Source organism: Micropterus salmoides, unplaced genomic scaffold (genome assembly GCF_014851395.1).
Source record: "Micropterus salmoides isolate LMB-PRFRI ecotype aquatic unplaced genomic scaffold, ASM1485139v1 Ms_hic_scaffold_12, whole genome shotgun sequence".
In the NCBI taxonomy this organism is placed as follows: Eukaryota; Metazoa; Chordata; class Actinopteri; order Centrarchiformes; family Centrarchidae; genus Micropterus; species Micropterus salmoides.
Genome location: NW_024040263.1, coordinates 31,235,862 through 31,256,717, shown reverse-complemented (window position 1 = coordinate 31,256,717; position 20,856 = coordinate 31,235,862). Strand labels below are relative to the sequence as shown.

General features: G+C 40.2%; 1 protein-coding gene across 5 annotated transcripts in view; it reads left to right on the top strand.

Moving 5' to 3' along the window:
- LOC119899802 (VPS10 domain-containing receptor SorCS1) overlaps nt 1–20,856 on the top strand; it is a 159,402-nt gene that overhangs the window by 67,734 nt on the left and 70,812 nt on the right. For all 5 annotated transcript variants that reach the window (XR_005443916.1, XR_005443915.1, XR_005443914.1 and 2 more), the window contains exon 2: nt 10,088–10,155. Coding sequence is in view for 2 of the 5 variants with exons in the window: in XM_038714566.1 (XP_038570494.1) it covers nt 10,088–10,155 (68 nt within the window). In the remaining 3 variants the exon portion in view is untranslated. The remainder of the gene's footprint in view (nt 1–10,087; nt 10,156–20,856) is intronic.

Below are 20,856 nucleotides of genomic sequence, written 5' to 3'. Positions count from 1 at the left end.
GGGCAGAGAAAAACGGGAGTTTGCAAGTCATGAATGTTTTCAGGAGAGGTGAAGTGATTGGGTCTGTTTTTATTATAATTATTTAAGTCATGTAATTAACGTGACAAAAGACCGACTCACCGCTAACACAGCCCTCTGCGTGTTTGGTACATGCTGCAGTAAGCTCCGGTAAACTCCGGTTAGCTGATTGTTTTCTTCTGTGTCTCTTGTGGGCAAACTATGCAATATAATGCGATATTACTGGTCGGGCTCTAAATTTTACCAAGTAAGTTGTTTCGGTTTATTAACCCTGGTCCCCCCTCAATGTGCTTATCAAGGTGTTCATAAACTTTACCCTTAAAAACATACTACCGCGGGTGTAGTCACATGACTCCGCACTGTTCAGTCCTGCTCAGCTTCCAGACCGAAATTGGAAGCCCAGGGAGATGTTTGCTAACGCTAACTGCCTTCATTTTCCAGCAGTTGTCAAAACAACAGACTTTTATTAATGCACACACTGTGACCTACACTGTACATTTACATTTGTACATTTTTGCCAGAACTCTCTTTCCCATCACTTTCTGTCGCTCACTCTCTCACATTCGCTCGCCCACACACTCGCAACACACACATATATTGCACTTCCCTGAAAAGACCTAACTTCGATGCTGTTATAACAGCACCTGTCATGTAGACGTCCTTTTGATGAATGAGGAGAGGAAGCTTGAGTGTTGCCGTGCTCGCATAGTGTGCAAGTAAAAGTCATTCCTTGTGCATTGATAGTGATGATCATGTGAAATTTTTGTTGCAGTGGTCATAATTCTGCAGCGGCCACGTGCCAAATAAAGGGGGAACAAATCTCTGTTATGTGCATGTCACTACCTGATCAATTAACACAATCTGTTTTTGACATCTATTAATCCAAAAAAAAAAAAAATCCCACAGGTAACGACAGAATGCACATTTAATAGCTGAGAATATTGACTTACAAACCTTGTCAGTGAACTATAGGTCTTATCGTCCAGCCCTATCTTTGTCACATCATGTCATCTGTACCAATGATCTAATGTTCCATTTTACATTAAATCTGCACATGTACTGGTTTTTGTCTTCCACAGTATGCCCAGAACCCGCATACATTATTTCTTGTCAGTCCCTTGTGCATGGTAGTGCTATTTGAAGAGATTCAGATTCAAATGCGCAAAAGTAACGACAGAATGCACATTGAATTGCCAGCCATTAATAGTATCAAAAATAGAATTTGATGTTATTTGAGTTATTTCATAAGGATTATAACTTTAAAGACATCCATGGGAGGTGAAGAGAATGGACTGTACTTGTACAGCACCTTTATAGTCTTCCAACCACTCAAAGCGCTTTACTCTACATGTCAGATTTATCCCATTCACACACACACACATTTATACACTGATGGCAGAGGCTACCATGCAAGGTGCCAACTGCTCATCAGAAAGAAACTAATCATTCACACACACACTGATGGCACAGCCTTTGGGGTTCAGTATCACACCCAAGGATACATCGACATGCAGACTGGAGGAGGAGCCGGGGATCGAACCACCAACATTCTGATTAGTGGGTGACCCGCTCTACCTCTAAGCCCCTGCCTCACCTCCCGGCAGTGCAAGAAACCCATCAGTTGTATTGAACTAAGGTTCACATTGAAGGCCCGTGGTCATTTACATCATGCTGACAGGCCACAGCAGATAGACATTGATCATGTTTACTCATGTCGTCTACATTAACCTGCAAGTAATGACAGCCATTCAGATCAATGGTTCTGTGCTCTCTGCAAATGGATTCTCTGGTTAGAAGCCACTGAGCTTCTGCAGATGATACTTAAAGAGAGAAGCAGCTCAATTCCTCTGATTCGCCTGCTTTCCTTTCACTTTCAGCCCTGCCAAGCGTGCTCATTTGTCCTTGGATTTATTCCTCTAATAGGGGCGCCAGCATGCCTTCTGCCTCAGCTTGTACATGCATACTGCAGCCAAGGCCGCTGCTGGCTTGACAGCTTGGCCTTGAATGACTTCCTGTGTGGGCTGGGTTGAATTTTTGGTCAGAACTGGTATCATGAGGAGATGGATCAAATGCCAGTGGTAACTCAACCACCGGTAACTCAAGTAAAGTCTGACAATTTCGTTGTGACCTTCCTGACTAAAAGGTGTATCGAGGGTTTCACAGCTGCAGCATCTACATTAGGTGATCTATAGATTACTTCCTGTGCAGAATATGTCTTCCAATTCAATGGTTTGTGGACCGTGATATAGCTGTCTATGTACATCAGAGCTGGCGTTGGGATAAGGGTATGATCACCATGACTACAACTTACATTTCTGTGCAACACTTTTGCCTTAACAGACATGTCAACTTTCTTCTTTGAAAAGCTTGTTCGTCTCTTGTTCGATCTAATGTTCTATTTTCACTTTAAACACTGTCCGTCTCTCTTAACAAAGATATCCCACACAAATTAATTACATGTTTAGTGCTGGCATTTGCAAGAGCAATTTTCACAGTGCAATGATGATGCAGAAATAGGAGTATGCAAATATCAAAAGAGGGTCAATGTCTGTTCTGCATTGTTGTCTGAGTTGATTAAGCAGTAGTAAGGTGAGAGGCTCTGAAGAAGTGCTTCTTTTTTCATCACAGCCTTGTCTAATCACCATTCCTCAAATGCAAATGTTGAGAATAGGGAATCTTTAATTCAGAATAATTGGAACAAAGTGAGAGATGGGGAAAAAACATTACAGCTTGTTAGTTACCACCATCGGTTTGCTCTCCAGGCAGGTCCTAAGGGGACTTCTTTTAATGTAGTATCGCCTTGGGCAATAGCTACCCAGCCCTAAAGCGTCCGAACTGGATGAAATTAAGCAAAATCAATGAGGTTTAATTCTCTTTGAGAAAGTTGACAAATTCTTTTTTATTAGCCTGTTACCACAGAGTTTTGGCTTGGGATGATGTTATTGCAAATCACTTTATAGGCCTATTTGACAATTAGCCAACCAGTGGTTTTCCTAACAATGCCCATTTGAATAATTAATCTAGACTGGCAGCAAGATTCCTCTGGTTCAATTCAACACTGTCTGTCTACTATATTTATAGGAGATTCCAATGTAAGCTAAAATGATGACATAACCGAGATCTCCCTGATTTTTCTGTATTTATAAACCAGGTTCCAGAAGCTTCTCCACAGCATGTATTCTCTCCTCATTACATTATAACTCCTGATTCTTTATAACACAGCTTGGAGATGATTACAGCTGTCTCTGGGGCGAGGCAGCGCCTTCAGCAGTTCTCACACACTTCACAGAAGTTGATTGTCTACCAAGCGGCACTTGGATCCATGCTTTTTATGTATCACCACACGTGAAAAACATCCTTGGGTAACAGCATAATTGATACATGTGATTAAAATTCATATATTCAGTCTTTTTGTCCAAATGATCAGAACAGGTAGACGATATTTCTTGACATGATTTGCTTTTGCTCGGTGAGTAACCCAGTTCTGAAGCTAAATAAGGTGGTTGTTTAGCTTTTCAATCAGTGCAGGAGCAAATAACGCTCTTGGAGTGATGTTGTGACCATTATCAGCACGAGTGTCCATGAATTTCTTTTCAATAATTGTGTCAAGTGTTATCTCCCCCCTCATGACAAAGTACTAAACAGTGATTTATTACCAAAATATACATTCTCTGCAGACACATCACTCCTTTAAAGTTCTTCACTGGCAAGTACACACACATATGAGAAGCCATACTAGCCATATTTTGTTCTGGGCCTTTCATATACTGAGTGTACATATGAAAATATGTAAAGATGTGATGTGAGATGAATGTAGATAAACCTATTGGCCACTCTCTGATTGGCTAAGAAGCTGGTGCAGGTTATTTTCCTGTTACTGTGTGTAAAGGAGGAGATGAGACACCGGCAAGCAACTGGAGTGTTAAAATGATGTTCAAAGGTTTTTTATTATAGGATTCTGAAATATGGCTTGGTTCTTTGTCTGCTCTCATAAGCAGTCAGCACAAAATGCAGACATCCATGTAAGGACCTCACTATGTTGACAGCTATCTTATTTCTTGAGTCTTCAACAAATTCTGAGATTAACAGAAATCCAGATAAAGTTTGAATGTGATCACCAACTTCTTCATACGGTCTCTCACAAAATAATCTGTAGCTTCTGGTTGCATTTATTCAATGCACACTCAAAATGTCTAATATTGCAAGCAGGATTAAATATCATCACTGTAGAGAAAGGCAGTTTAACAGTTAACAAGTTAAACAAGCAAAGCAAATGTATTTCCTGGTTTGGGAGAGGCTTTCTGGTCAAGGAGGAATTCCTCTGCCAGTGTAGAGGAAAAAAAAAATATATATATATATACACACACACAGACACATTCCACATGTACTTGTGCATGTACATAATGGTACATCCCTATGTTTACGCAACAACAGTTATTCTCATATACATAATTCATAGCAACATGGAAAATGAAGAGGTCTTGTAGCTATATCATAAAGTGTCACATCACAAAAAACAATCTAATGATATGCAATCATTATGTACATTCAATCGTTCTCCTCCATACTTTTAATGCCTATTACCAGTAAGTATCCCCTTAATGTCTTAAGCCTTTCATGTCTTGCAATGCATTAGCAGCTCTCCACTTGAAAGATCGGCTACCTAATTGGAATAATTTCAATACTCTGAATCCATCCAAGATACTGTATGAGAAAATCTACAAGTTGCAAAATGGGTTAACAACCAATTAGCAGCAGCAAATAGCTTAAGATCAAGGGAAATATTTTCCACATCAAGTCCACATCATCATCAAAAAACAAACAAAACAAAGGTGACAGGTCTGCGTGGATCAAATAGCACATAGTCACACAAGCTCAAAACTTCCTCAGTATTCTATGAGCATCTGTGCAAACATCACACGTCCAAAAATAATGTGCTCCAGTGGAATCGAAAATAGAAAATGTATATGTTTTCTGTTATCTCAAGGAATTAGATTTTAATCATTTGATGGCATAGCATAAACCATTCCACATTGTGGGTGCATGTTTAAATGATGCTTTTCTACAGCTTCTGTGCATTCTAATGAAGACTGAGAGAAATCAGGCTAAATGAGGCCACAGAAGACTGATTATTCGTTGACTAATGAACAGCCCACTTCGCTAAACATTGGTATGCAACAGCATATATAACCTCCCTGGGACACGTATCCATGACAGGTCTTGATCAATTTTGATCCAGATAAAAACATATTATTTTTAGATATTTGACAAGCACCTGAAAACCCCGTTTCCCAGGTATGTTTCACTTTTATATTAGCAATAAGCACAAGTGGTGAATCTTCCAAAGGAAGATGTGACAGGCTAATCCACAGAGAGGAGCGGTCCTGGCTCAATGATCCCCCATGAGCCTGAGGGTTTGAGGTACTTGGAAATGATGGCAGGTAAAAACGTGTTTACATCATTATATGTGTGTATTGCAGTGTTTTCCCTTTCTGAGTTTTCATTATAGAATGAATTTATTGATTAAAAATAAACAGCAAAACAGTTTCATTAAATGCATCTGTGTGGCAAGAAACTTCCTCTGAATATGTATCGCTTTTCTGTGCTTGGATAATTTTCTTTTTTTCCCCCAAGTAATGAAACAGTGCAAAAAGATCTGTCCCCTGGAGAAATCAGGTCTCACGTGATTACAAAAAATGAGATGTGAGAAAAACAAATAGTTCATAATGCCCTGCAGGACATGAACCCAGCACATTTCCCTGTTTTGGGAGCTTCAGAATGTGTGCTAATACTCTGCATTTCATATTTGTTTATTCTGCCTTCTTGTGCCCCAGGAAATGGTAATTGTTGTTTGTATATGCGTGTTTGGGTATTTTGATCCATGATGATATTTTCTCTCCTCCATCCAAGGACAATTACCAAACAGTACAGGAGATAACAGTGTTTGCTAGCAGCAAAGGCATACTTTTGATTAAAAAGAAATAATGGGGAGATATTTTAAACACCTAAAGCCTTGCACAGACACAGTTGTTAGTGATCCGGAGCTCAGGCTTCCCGCTGCATGATTTTTCACTGCACTTTTGGAAACCTTCTGAAACACAAGATACACAGGGCCGTAACCAGGTTTAGAAATTAGTGAGGTCCAGATTTTTTGTTTCTTTTAATAGAGCTTATTTAAAGTAATTCGTAATAAAATCACCCCTAAACACAATAAAAGTTATGCAACACAGTCACAGAAATTAATGATATATAATGGAATACATAAGCCAACAAAAAATACTTTTATTAAAGCTGAATTTCACTCTCTCCTTACAGATACAGACACACAAGTAGTGTAAACAGAGAAATATTTGTATGCTAATCTTCACAAAATGCATTAGGCTCTGAAATGTAGTCATAACACAGGACTATACTGTTAGAAAAACACTGTTACTATATGACAACCTAAAATAGAGCAGGTTAGTGCTAAATGAAGTGCTGGTTAATGTTACAGCCTAATAATTTGACATCAGCAGCTGTTTGCGCTGTTTTGCACGATTATAGTAGCTGAATTTGTTTGATGCACAAATCGGCTTGGTCAATACCTGAATAATCATAAAGCTTAAATTATCCATCCACCCACCCTCACCAACCCCACCTCTACCAGTCCTGGTAGTTTTCCAGGTGTTTTTTTTTTTACTTTTATTGATGTATGAATTGTTTACTTTTGTGATTTGAGAGGCTGCTGTCAGTATGCTGTCAATTCTGACGTACTATATGCAACACTAGCTCCTCTATTGTCTTTGCTGTACTCTGACTGGGACTAAACCTGCACAAATAAGACAAAAATAAACTCTAATTCTCAAAGCAAGGTGAAATGCACACCTAACTGCTCTGCCAAGCAAAGCAAATAGTGTCTTGGTGCTTCGGTGCTACACCCAGACTTTTCAGTAATCATGGCAGCCGTGAAGCCAAGAAAAGAAATGACGCATCCCAGTAACTCATACTCGCATTGATGGCACAGACAGTAGAATACCTGATATTCATCACAAGAAAATTTAACTGGAAAACAACAACAAAAAAAAACACTGCTGTGAGAAACAGAGAGGACGCGTAACAGTCCAGCACAGAGCAGAGTAGAGAGAACAGCTCTCAAGACGCATGAGGGAGAGCACACATTTAAAGCATCCCAAATAACACCCACTCTGACAAAATGAGTGAGTCATAGGACAACAAGAGACATCCTGCAGATAGAAATGAATGAAAGAGCAGGGGGAGTTAACAGATAACTTTCATTCTTGCAGCTGCATTTCTAACTTTTTTTTTTTTACTCAAAAGTTGCTTTACCATGTCGTGTGAAATGCTATATCAGCACACCTTTGAACAAATATTTTAGAAATATTCTTATTTCTAAATGTCAGATTGCACTTTATGGGCGTGTTTGCACGGTAATATTATTAGTGCAATATCTTTCGTGAATCGGACCTTGAGACGAGGCAGATAACCATTGCACGGGGCTATCAGCGATCCATTTTTTTGTGATTTTGACCCTGAATGCGCTAAAACTTTTTATAAGCAACATACCAAAAAGAAAACAACATTCTTCTTGTTTGTTTGTCTTGTTATCTTGACTGTAGCAGGCAGGGATGACTGGTGATCCTGAAGCTACTGTGATGTTAGATGTCTTTGACATTGTGGCTGTTTCATTAGTGGATATCATTCTGGTTGTTGTTTGGGGCACATACAAAGCCTTCGTCTGTCTTTTAGTCAATGCAGCCTCCATAACAAAACACACATTAACATTGTAACTCACAGATACAGTACACTCTTTTGCAAACACAAGACCGCATTCTAACTGCATGAAGCATGTAACTGCAGTGTTTTAAAGTGTCTGTTAATCACTGTATCTGTATTCTCAAACTGTAACATATGGCCACCAGCTATATCCCTTCTGATGCCTCCATGCTCCTCTGCACAGCTCCAAACTGTCAGAAGTGATAGTGTGTGTGTGTCTATATTCCACCTCTGCTAGCCCTGGTGGAGGGAAACCTTCCCTCATCGTAGTATTTACAGTAGGAGAAGCCTGCAGGCCTAATTGGCATGGTCAGTGATGGAGCATATGCACTTTCCAGTGGGAGCCCATCTGACAGGGCCACTGGCTGATGACTGCCTACGTAGTCTCCATGCGTGGCAGACAGAAGGGCCCGTCCGCACACTGCCCTTTAACTAATGAAGCCAAGTCACCCGGCTTATACCTCAGCCTTTTAGAGGACTTTATCCAGAATCTGGAGCCAGAGACTTACCTCTCACAGCATGCACACAGACAAATATTCACACACAACATACCCGATCCTCTCTCACCTTCACCTGGACAGATACACTAACCCACACACACACAGCAGCATGACTCTGCTAAAAACAATACAACAAAGATAATTGTACCACTAACCTCACCTTCACCTCCCTCTCTCTCCCCCTCTCACAGAAACACACACACAGGGGAGAGAAAAATAAGGAGGGGCAGTGGGTAAAAAAGAAAGTGAGAGAATACAGAGAAAGAGAGAAGCTGCGTGGTAAGAGTGTGAATTCAGCCTCCAGCTGGGCGGCTAAATGGACTTGGTCAGTCATTAGCATGCAAAGGTCTAGCCCGGACATTTAAGGTTATTCATTCCCCAGGCTAATCCTCCCCATGCTGAAACCGTCCAGCTACTTCCTGAATCTCTCATAATCAATACCTTTTTACTACTTGTTGTTTGTCCCGGTGGCCATTTTCCACAACACATCCTGAACAACACTCCAAAAGCCCTGCCAGCCGCTGGTTAACCAAGTGCACTGCACGTTTTGAGTGTTTTGGGGGCTGCAGATGTTGGCGCATACTTAATAAGCTTGATCACAGGAGCCCCAACCTCGCAATGTAATTTCGCTACCCAAGGTGCATCTGTTCTGCTTGTACTCACAGGAACCCCATGCTGTTGGAACTGTTTCACAAAGTCACACAAGTCATACAGTGGCTTGGCTGCTGCCTCAATAACAGGAAGTGAAGGTATCAAAAGGCAGCCAGGCCAAGGGGAAACGGTGGGATATTGACCGTGAGCGTGACACACAACTTTAAGGCAACAAATATAAATTGTATGTGCTCAGGTTGTTTATTTTAGTCCAAGCACTGGGAAATATCTTCATGCATCGCCTGCCTTGTACATACAGTCGTTTCCCCGATAGCAAAGTTGGAGATAAGGATGAACCAGTGCATCACAAGCAATGCATTATGTGAATACACATCTCTCCGTTGCCAGCATCTCCTCTTCGCCCACGCCATATCACCTGACCATTGTGCCGCGGGTTACCCACAATACATCGAGGTCATCTGATAACTGTGAAAGTCACCACAAAATATCCCTTGGGATTTTCACACAGTGTTATCAAAATGAAACATAACTCATGAGCAAGAGAAGTAAGAACACTACACAAGTGTTAAAAACGACTATATTAAACTGAAACTGCAGCATTCCCTGTGAAGATTTTATTTTTATGCCTCTTCTGCTTCTTCTGAGTTTTATCCATTTCAAATACACCTCCAGTCACAAAGTAAATAGATTGTGAATTTCCGTGCTGCTTTACTTCTTTTATGCTCGGAGCGAAATGTGATGTTACTGCCTCTGTTTTTCCCTCAAGACGTTGGCTGACCCACTTTCCCTCATCCCATACACCTTGAGGGTGGAATAAGGAATATTTACAGGGGAGTGTTCAGGATCAATCTGATATGATTAAGTAATGAGTTTGAAACAATTAGAGGCATCACACGAAGCAATGCAATGTACGGTAGTATGCATGGCAAAATATAGTTGGAGCTTTGAGAAGCTCACAGTGTGGTGTGAGTGTAGATCCCTGGCATTGAAATGAATTGAATGACATGTGCACGTCCCTACAATGCCTCCACCATAATGGACACAAGGGTCTTTATCAAATGGTCGCTGTCTGAATGCTGTTTGTTTCCCTTCTGTCAATTTTGCATCGATACTATTGATCCTGCTCAACAGACATTCCATTGATAAGCCTGTGTACTGAATACAATGTTTGTCTTGTTCTGCAGGTGATTTTGATGCTGACCAAACTATTTGACTTCAACCTCAACAGTGTGACTGAGAGTTCATTATGGAGGTAAGTGTATTACACCGTATGAGCTCATGACATTTCTAGAAAATCCTTCAGCATGAGTTTGAAACAATGAGTTGGTCAGAGGGGATCGTTGGACCTGGCTCCATATATTTATGATGTTTTTAATCCTGTGGTTTGAACTGCTCCCAGCACTATTCGTAGGTCTAAAGAATACCAATGCTCACAAGGATCTCATGATGTAGATTGATGCAGCCTGCTCTCACTTTAGACTTTGAAACTGCTTGTAGTGCATATGCCACATTTTGGCAGGTTTGCGTGTTGTTGGTATGCCAATACCAGGCTGTACTTTTATAGCGCAGAGATGGCCTAGTATAAAGAGCAAAAAATTTTACGCAAGAAAGTGGTTGGGTCGAATGGATGGTTTAAACATATACTATCACACAAGAGATCTGTGATAGCAGATGTTTGAGTCCAGAAGTGAAACCAGAAGTTAATGTTAATGTTAATGACTTATTTTAACTTACGCAACTTATGTTCATATTTAACAAACTGTTTTCCAAGTAGTTTTGTTTAAAAAACCTAACCATGAGACAGGGTTAATTAATGAAACATTCAAAGCTTGAAAAAGAGACAACAGTCTAAAGCATTCTCAAATGATGAGCCTGAATATCTGACTGTCCTCAATAAATTCTAATATGTGTGACACCAAAAATGACATAGAGCTGGCAGTGTTATCCAGGAAATTACCTTGACCAGCCTTGAACTCAGTGTAGCCTAGTTTCTGACTGGACTCGGAGGATCTCAGAGACCCCATAGGAAGGAACAAGGATCAATTTAACCAGTGGCTCCATGTTGATTGGACTGTATTCAAGGCTGTTTTGCAAGTTTTATTCAAACCTGCATAGTTGGCTTTAAATTCTAGCAGAGATCCCAAAGTTTGAAAATTGACCAAATATGTCAGGCAGAAGTATGAGGAAGAAGCATATAAAAAATGCACAAGACATCTAGATGATTTCCAATTGATGCAATGGTGCAGCCGTAAAAATATGGCATCTTGGGTTTGAATGTTTCACTTGGTATATGTATCATGTAGCTTCAATGATGTGTTGAAACAAGCTGATACTCATGCTGCATATTTGATACTGGGTGTCAGTGAGTGTCAGTGTGGAATTTTTTTCTGTATATAAATTTAAAGAAGGGCAAGAAGAAGTGTAAATGTAAAATTAAGAGTCATAAAAAGTAAATACCAGTTTATGTGTATTGTGTATTGTACTGCCTAAGTGTGACAAAAGTATGATTACCTAAATCTGTGCATGGTCAACTGACAATAGAGCCAAGGCAACATTTGGCATTCAGTTTACTGTGTCATACTATATAGCGAGCCTCAGTTCCACCAACCTTTTTTATAGCAGCTGTTGTCTAGATGGATTACGTAGTGTCAAACATGTATAGGCCTACTGAGGTGTATACTTGTCAGCTTAATTTTGTACATTTAGGTTTAAGCCTGTGCAAGTGTGAACATTTAATTCCCTGCTTCCTGGGTACATTTTTCAACTTTAAGGCAGAAAAATTAAGAATATCTTGTATGGATGTATGGGCACCCTGACAAACCTTTGACACATTTATACATATTGTACCTGGTTCGTAACGTAAAGAAAGGGGGTCAGCAAAATAGAGATGGCATGACTTTTGGGTTGTTGTGATTTGGCGCTATATAAATAAAATTGAATTGAATTGAATTGAATAACTTTTGATTAGTCTGTTTTTTTAGCTGAATAAACATGAGTGGTGAAAATCAAATAAGTAAAATTAGCTTTACGTTAAATGATATCAATAACTAGCTAATGCTACGCCATGCTAAGATTAATCTGTTACTATTGTTTGCTGAATTCCATACATCCTTTACAGGGTTTAAATTATTTATGCATTAGATGTTATTAAACCTGCATTAATAGATTTTTGGCCACTTAGGGCCAGAGCAACAAGCTGTAATCACAAAATGGACTTACCAACAAAACTAAAGTTGAACTTGTTAGCAAACAGTGACTCATTTATTTCTATGAAGATTCTCAGTCATCCAGGTCATAGTTATCCAACGAAGGTTAAAATCAAGGGCAACTGGACTTGGTTGAAGATACTGGAAGAATCTTCCAGTATCTTCCAGTATCTTCAACCAAGTCCAGTTGCCCTTGATTTTAACCTTCGTTGGAGTGACTCATTTACAAATCAAGAATGCAATATTAGCATTCATTTGGAGCGTATGTCCACGTGACCTAATGTTCACTCTTTTAGCTTTGTTCTGGTCTTTACCAACTCATTAGGAAAGTCTCTGGTTGTTTAATGTTAGCTGCTAAATATGACTCTATGATGTGACACCAGCTTCTAACTTTGTCATTTGCTGCTGAGCAGGAAGAGTACAGTTGCTTGGTGCATCTGGAAATTACATCGATAAGAGCAGTGAGAGTCAATCAAACACTAAATTTGTGGACCATAAAAACAACAGCTCCTATACAGCTGAATGGAAATGTAGAAATGTATTTGCCATGGATTTGTATGCATGAGCAACCCTTATCACGTTTGACCCATTGTTAATAGAAAAAGAATCATTATAGCAGCTTTAAAAAACATGATGGGGTCATTTTACCATAATTTCTGTGACGCATTAACAGTCACGCCATCCTGCCATCTTGCAACATTTGCACGGCTGGCTCTGTAGCTCTGCCTCACTGTAACATGAACGAGAGAATCACCGTAACAGCACATAACTCCCTATAAAACCATACATTGTCATTTACATTTCCGCTTGACACCCAGGTATATTATGTTAATTTGGCAACCCATTTTAGCATTTTGCAGAGAAACACAGAGCTGTTATCTATTATGTAACAAGACGGGGACATGGTGGATATTTTACGTGCGCGGACCAATTAAAGCGCAGATGTCATTAGCTACCTGGGTGGTTTTGTTCTGATTGGCTACGTCGTCAACACGCCTCCTCCACATTCTGCTGTGAATGGAATCGCGAGTGGAAAAATCCAGAAGATGAGTCCTTGCGACTTTATATAACATAGCCTACTACGAATGGAGAAAGCTTCTACAAATTGTAAAAACATACCCTGCTAACACCAATGAGCTTTACACCATTCTTTAGCTCTGAGTGGGATGAATTGTTTAATGCCCTGTACATGGTTACACACAATCTGTGGGTTCCAAATGTGTATGTGTGGGGTTGCGTGTAAGGCGTGTAGGTGTGTGTTCGTGGGTTAATAAGGGGTGAGACAAAAGCACACAAAGCAGGATATATCAGATCGTAGTTGTCGCGGCAAGACAAAGCATCACACGGGACAGTTGGCAGTGGCAAAGTTGTGTTTGGCAGCTGTGATACAGGACTTTGGTCTTGATAAAGTGCAGTTATTTGCTGTACATGCAGAGGCTGGTCCAACACAAACAAAGATACATTCAATCCTAATTGCCGCAGAAAAAACAACAAAACAAATTAATTACCACATTATATCACAGAAAACGGCAGTGAACTTGCATTCAGCAGACGTGTTATTGGACCACGGTCTTCTTAAAGCGCAGTCATTGACTTCCCACAGTGTCAGAAACAACACCAGTAAAGGTCCAGCAGCGTGGTAAACAATGAAACTCTGGTTACAATAGTTATAAACCTACCTCTACCCAGACACAAGCATCTTACTTGAAATCACTCGGTAGCAATGCGAGTCCGTCCGTGAGTCCTTTTTGACTTGGATCCTGATGATACTCGTGGCACTGCGCTGTTGTCAGGTTCAACGTCATAGATGCAAGTGAAGCTATTGCTTCATGTGTTTCTGATGATGGAACCACACTACCCTCATAATGCTGCATATAGTACTTAAGTTTCACTCATGTTATGCCCTGACAAAAAAGAACTTCTAGTAATGGAAAGATCAATACAGTTGCATGTGAATAAGCACAGAGATTGACAGAAAGACAGATGAGTGAACAGATGATATACATTTTGAGAGAGTGAAGAGGATAATGACAGTGCAGCATTAGTGGGCAATTTACAACCATGAAGATGGACAGAGCATTGAACCACAGATAACAACAGATAACTGCATTTAAGCCAGTTTCTCTGTCAACAATTCAGCACTCCTTGGGGAGAATTTGATGCTAAACTAGGCATCTCTGCCAGTTGTGGCCCCAAATAGCAGCATGAGGTAACAGCTTGAAACTTTTATACCTACAAATCACGTGGCGTGATGTGAGCGTGCACACATCCGTCAACCTGTCTGTCATTGTTTTATGCCAGTGATCATCAACTGGTGGCCTGCGGGCCGCATCCGACAGGCTGCACACCTCCACCATCTCAGCCAGGTAACATTAAAGGAGACCTATTATACTTTTCCACATTTTATGACTTATCTACAGTGTTACAATGTTGGATGTTCATGTTAAACATGGCCAAAGCTTCAAATAATAAGGTTGGTATTAAGTATTTAAAAGGTTATGACTGCTCACATAATTATGGAAAAAGACCAATTACTGCCTGATAATAGTTTCTTTATGTTACATGCACAATAATGTTGCAAATACATAACAGCAGACATTATAAAAAAACGGTTGTTTAATATTTCCTGCCAATCAGAGCTGGATCCCGCAGTTACAGTTACATTTACAGATTTGAACCAGCCTCCTTGGCAAACGAGTTTGTTTTTAAGTCCGTTCTTTCGTTGTCTGCTTAGAGAAATTCTGGCCTTTGAACAAAAGTAGCTGAGGACCCCTGTTTTATGGCAAAGGACATATACAGAAAAATATCTCACACTGATAAGCTTTGATGCAACTAAATATTTTTTCGAAGTTTTCACTCCCTTTATTTACAGGCTCTACAACAGCCTACAGTAATAACCTGAAGGCATTTTGCTTCATTTCCATTACTGACCCCTAGCTTTCCAAGCTAATGTAGTGTATTTGGAAATAACCAGACCCAAACCTGGCCCATAGCTTTATGTAAAACAAACCCCTCCCAAAGCTGACAGGACCCAACAAAGTAGGTTGGGATGCGGAATTCCAAAGGTATGTTCTGACTGAAATGAATAAAGAATGAATATTTGTAAGTTTGCAAGCATATCTGAATTTGCTAGCTTGAGGCGGAGACACATCTGAGCGTTAAAAATATTTCAGCACTGGGATAAATTAACAGAAGTAACTGGAGTTCCTGGTGAGGTCTGAAATCTATCATTGTCAAAGCTGTTGCATAAACACACACAGAGACATGACACAGTCGGTACATAATCTGTTCAAAAACAAACCCAGTCGTTGGTTAAATTTGTGTGAATAACACAAAGGAAACATTTACTTAAGGCTTAGTCTGAACACACCCACATATTCACTACATAGCGTGGGATGCCATGTATCGTTATTTTTAATTTAAGTTACTTTGATATCAAGGTTCAAGGTACATTTATTTATCATTCTACAACACAAGGCTGTACAGTGTGTATATATATATATATATTTAAATTAGAATAGATTAAAAAACAATATAATGCCGCATGTTAAATAGATTTATGTTATTTCCAAAAGGGGCTTTAGACAGAAAGGTAAATATTATATATTGTTGATCATCATCAAATAAACACCTGTCGGCTAATTCCCACTGGTAACAGCCAATTGCCAGAAACCCCAGAGTGGTTATAGCCCACCGTCAGGTTGGTCTGCCTAATTCTGGTCCCAGTTCAGCACATAGAGGACCACCAGGTGCATATTTTAGACAGAGGATGGTGGATTTGAAAGAGGCCACTCTTTCACTTCCCAGAAATAAACATTCACTTTTAGCCTCAGGTGAAGATGCCAAAGATGGTTGTTCAGACTTGGCCTCAGGTGGCTCTAACGACCATAACGACTGTCGTTACAACAGCCAGGAGCACTAATGAACCAGCGGTATCGATCATCTTGGCTAACGACTCCACAGAGGTTAAATAGCTGAGTTTCCCTACCAGTCATTCAGAACTGAGGAAGCCTCTTGGATGAGAAATGAAATGTCTTCTAGTATCTTCAACCAGTCCAGTTGCCCTTGATTCCATTAGTATTATTATTTTTTAATACAAAGTTCAATCAGTATAAATGAAATGAGTCCAAGTCAAGTGTCACATCACTGAGCTAGAGTCCAAGTCAAGTCCCGTAGGTCGTAGCTAAAGCAAGAAGCAAGCTAATGTTAGATGGCCAATGCTGAGCTAAACAGGTTTACTAACCTCAGGTTACTAACCTATTTTGCATTCAGCGCTTCTTTGTTTGCGCCTTGTTGTATGAAGATTTAAAGTCAAAGTTTATGATGAACGGCTCAGCCGCTGCCGATGTTTGTTGTCCTCTCTGACGTGCGGTCGCGCACAGGTTATAGGTAACGTTATAGGTCAGACTAAAAATAAACATCGTTCACTACTCTGTACTGCACCTCAAGTCTGAAGTCTTTTGAGGACAAGTTTCAAGTCAAGTCTGAAGTCACTGTGTGTGCGCAACGTAAAAACTTGAGTTCGAGTCTCAAACTCGAGTCCCCATCTCTGGAGGCAGTGTGTGTGTGTGTGTGTGTGTGCGCCACCATGTTCACTGCAGCGTTTTTACACAAGAACATATAATAATGCTCTGATTTGCCATTCTTTAATGCTTTTTGATGTAATCTTGGATTTCTACAATCGATTTCATCATCTACAGCCCGCCCTGTCCTCTATGCTCCAGGGGTGTGGAATATGATGAATTAATGAGCGGACTTTGATTTTAGATTTGAGTTGGCTTATATCTTTTCAAACTGTGTAATAGTTATGGCTCACTGTGACGAAGTGGGTTTGCTCACCACTTGTCCCATACAGGCCATGACTTTCTAGTTTATACATACATGTTTATGTTTTTTGGTAACTTGTCATAGCTTGTGTAAAAGTGCACCACTTACTATTCCGGGTTGTTTGTGTTTGTATTATGTTACAGGCGAGTGCAAAGCATATGGTAAGTTAGAGTAAACACATAGTCATAAGTTAGTTTCAGTTCAATTTTATTAGGTTGCAAGTTTAAACTTGGTTTAATTGTTTTCCTGTGTTAATACTTACAATTGTTTGTTCCTTTGTTCAGTTCCACCATGCAGGATAATTGTTTGGGGAGGGGCCGGCCTAAGTATTTCCTGTTTTATAGGAATAGGGTGGTCATGGATGACATCACCGGGCCAAACCAAGTAGAGGGTTTTCTTTCTTTATAGGAATGTTTTTCTTTTGGTTGTTTTTGTATTATGAATAAATGTGTGAATAACCCTGACCTGTTTTGTAGGCAGTGGGAGCAGAGAGAACTGATAACGAAGTTCCAAATATTAAGAGATTTCTAGATATAGATGTTGTGGAGTAGATCAACCTGCATCAGAATGGGATGGGCTGAAGCAGTTGGGTGTGAATTGACCACCATATATAAACAGGGGGAAAAAAGGTGGTGGGGGTGTGCTGCTGTGAACATGTGCCTCGTGTTAGTGTTGCTAGAAGTTTGAGGCGTTATTTTTCTTTTGTTATTTTGGATTGAATTATCCATGACATGGTCAATAAAATAATCACTTCAGTAAACATATGATGTTGGAGTCTACCTATCTACCACCTTCCTAGCCACTCTGGCCAGGCTACACCACACTCACTACAAGCGCAAGTACAAATTACACTGCTGGAATGAATGTTTATGATCACGTGGATCTGTAATTAACGTTTGACATCTGCGTCACCAATTTCCCTCGTCTCCAAAATGTTCGTACGCAGGGGTCAGAGTTAAAAAAATTAGTTGCGAATGTTTTCATAGATCACAAGGGAAGTGGAGTACGCCTCTTTTATAATGTTTTGTGTGTACACAACAGTTATAAATTAGGCCCTTTCTTATTACAGTAGAATGTCGTATGTCTCTTTTCATTGGGCAGATTTGTGACATTGACAAGGAGGCATATGTCTTTTGGTGCAAAATCCAACACAAACCTACAGACCAGATTGGCACATACCCAAAACAACACACCGAGCCTGGGATTCAAAACCAAAGATTCTATAGATGCACTCAATGCAATATGCAATATAAAGCGTTTTTGGATTAGAATTTTGTCACTTTGTACTAAAGCAACCTTTGTTTTATAGATATTTCTAATTTTGCAACATTGCCTGAAAAACTAGCAAGAGACATCCCAAGCCATTCCCCCAAAACACACTTTCATGCGCATTGAATGCACGGGCAGAGCTCGTGCAGGTAGACCGGTAGGTAGGCCAGCCAATCATTTCATTGGGACCGGGATGTTAGGAGAATTTCAACAGATAAACACAGTGCCTCTAAAATAAATTGCTTTTGAAATTGATGGGTCAGCCGCCATATTCCTTCATTCTTCCTCATCCAAGTGGATCATTGACCCAAGACAGTGTCCAGACATTGCTTTAGGACATTTATACATATTTGATTAAATCACCAGATAGTGTTGACTAATTGTTGTCTGTAAATAACTAACCCATTTGCCAACTGTTTGATCTAGGCTAGGCTGAGAGCAGTCATGTTTACTGATGCTTCTATGCTGTATGACTGTAGTCCAGCAGCCTCCCACTCAAGCGAGCAACAGCCACCATCATTATTTACCTATTTACCACACTGACAAGGAATATTCATGTAACTTATGTGCCTCAAATCTCAGTGGGAAAGCTTTTTTTTATTAATAAGGTTGTTTCTAGTATCTTATTTGGTTTTATTTAAATCATAGAAGCTATGTTCCTTTGTTTCCATGCAACTATTAAAAGCTACTTTCTTTAACACACTGTTGTCTAACGTAGCTTTAAGAAGGGATGTATGCCACCAAAGCAGAAGAGCAGGAATATGTTGGAAAGGGATTGCGGATGTGAAGGGAGGGAGGGAAGGGTACGACTTAGCTATTCAGATGATAAACTGTCTGAGCATGCTGAGGTTTTCATAAATCCGTCGTGGAACACTCAGCTCAGCTGCCATTTGTCCGGTGTCTCAAACAGTGCCTTTGGTGTTTTCTGCGCTCTAATGCTGTGACTGACCTCATGTTAACAATCCCGAGATACATGCAGCTCTCATCCTCCAATCCATGATTAATAAACCCCCACAGAGAATGTAAAAGCTGTGTAGTAGCTGCTAATCAATGTATAGTGGGGGGTTGAATCAAGAATGTTTTAGGCTTTTGATTGAGTGTGTGGTATCTATTTTTACTCACAGTTTTAGTGAGAGCATGTTAATAAATATTGTGTGAACTTGTTTGGCAAGGGCTTGAATCTAACGGATGTTCTTTTATATGTAAAAATCCCGGATATCAGCTTGAATCTATTTATTTAAATATATATTTTGGGGGGTATCAGAAAATGGTTTGAGCTAAAGGGCTGAGAAAGGATTTTATCAGTAACATTGTAAACACTGTGCTACATCACAGAGAAATACAAAACCTTAATAATAAGCCTTAAAAATATAAGTTTTACAAGGGACACGAGGTGAGCCACCTGTTAAACGCTAATGGAAAAAGAAGAAGAAGACTTACATACTTTATTTAATCCCGCAAGGGGAAACTCAATCTTTTCACTCTGTTATTATTTTTAGACACAGGTCCGAAAGACACACACATGCACAAACAGGACCCATAGCAACACACGGAGAGATGTCAGAGTGTCAGTTTGGCGCCCCGAGCAGTTGGAGGTTCAGGGGCTTGCCCAAGGCCTCCTTCGGCAGTGCCCAGGAGGTGAACTGGCACCTCTACAGGTACTAGTCCACACTCCGTAACTCAGGTCTGAGCTGGATTCAACCCAGCGACCCTCCGGTTCCCAGCCTAATCCTTATGGATTTAGCAACTGCTGCCCCAAAAAAAGCGGTAACAATTCAAAATTTTTCGGAACAACCAATGAGTAGACACAACACAGTACATCATTACACAAGTCTTGTTGCACAAAACGTGGGAATAAATAACTTGCAACTTCACAAGAACAAAAACTCTCAGACTTCAACAAAGTGGCTGATGTATAGCGTTACTTACAAATTGACTCCTGTCCCCACTGAACTCACCGTGTTTTCGTCGTCCCCGGTGTCAGAGACCTGGCCGGAGACGCTGTACATCATCTTGTTTTTTTATTCCCTGTTGCCGGCTTGAAAACCTCTTCCTGGTAGTCCAAAGCCACATGTGCTAGTGGCGTAAAGAAACACCAACACTGGTACTAAAGTCCCCTGATACTTTCATCCCAGCCCTAACAAGCAAGGCGCAGCTCGCAAAGGTAGTTTGAGGACGTTTTTATTTCTGTAATTAACTATAAATGACAACTTTGTCGTTGACTATGACTCTTCTCATCAACAGTTTAGTCGACTGTTCACCATAATCACAGGACTGTTATTGGGGGGCAGCCCTGTGGTAGGGTAAAGCACAGTCGTCCTCCTAGCATATCCAGAATCCATTTTCCGTCCTTCTCACTGTTATAGACTGATATCATTCTTGTGTCCTCGTATACTGTTTCATTACCCCCCTGTGTTTAATTCAACATGTGGACAGTCTGAAGCATTGGCTCACCTACAGCCCCCGTGGAGCCAGCATCCTCACAATGGATTAAATCAAGCAGTGTGATCAGAGCTGCATTTCACACCCACACATATCCACTGAATAGCTTTTCAAATGCCACTAGCAAGGCAGGCAAGTTTCACTAGGAATCATCGTCCTTGGGAAACTATCATTTTCCATTTAATATAACTTTTCACTCTTCTGGGATC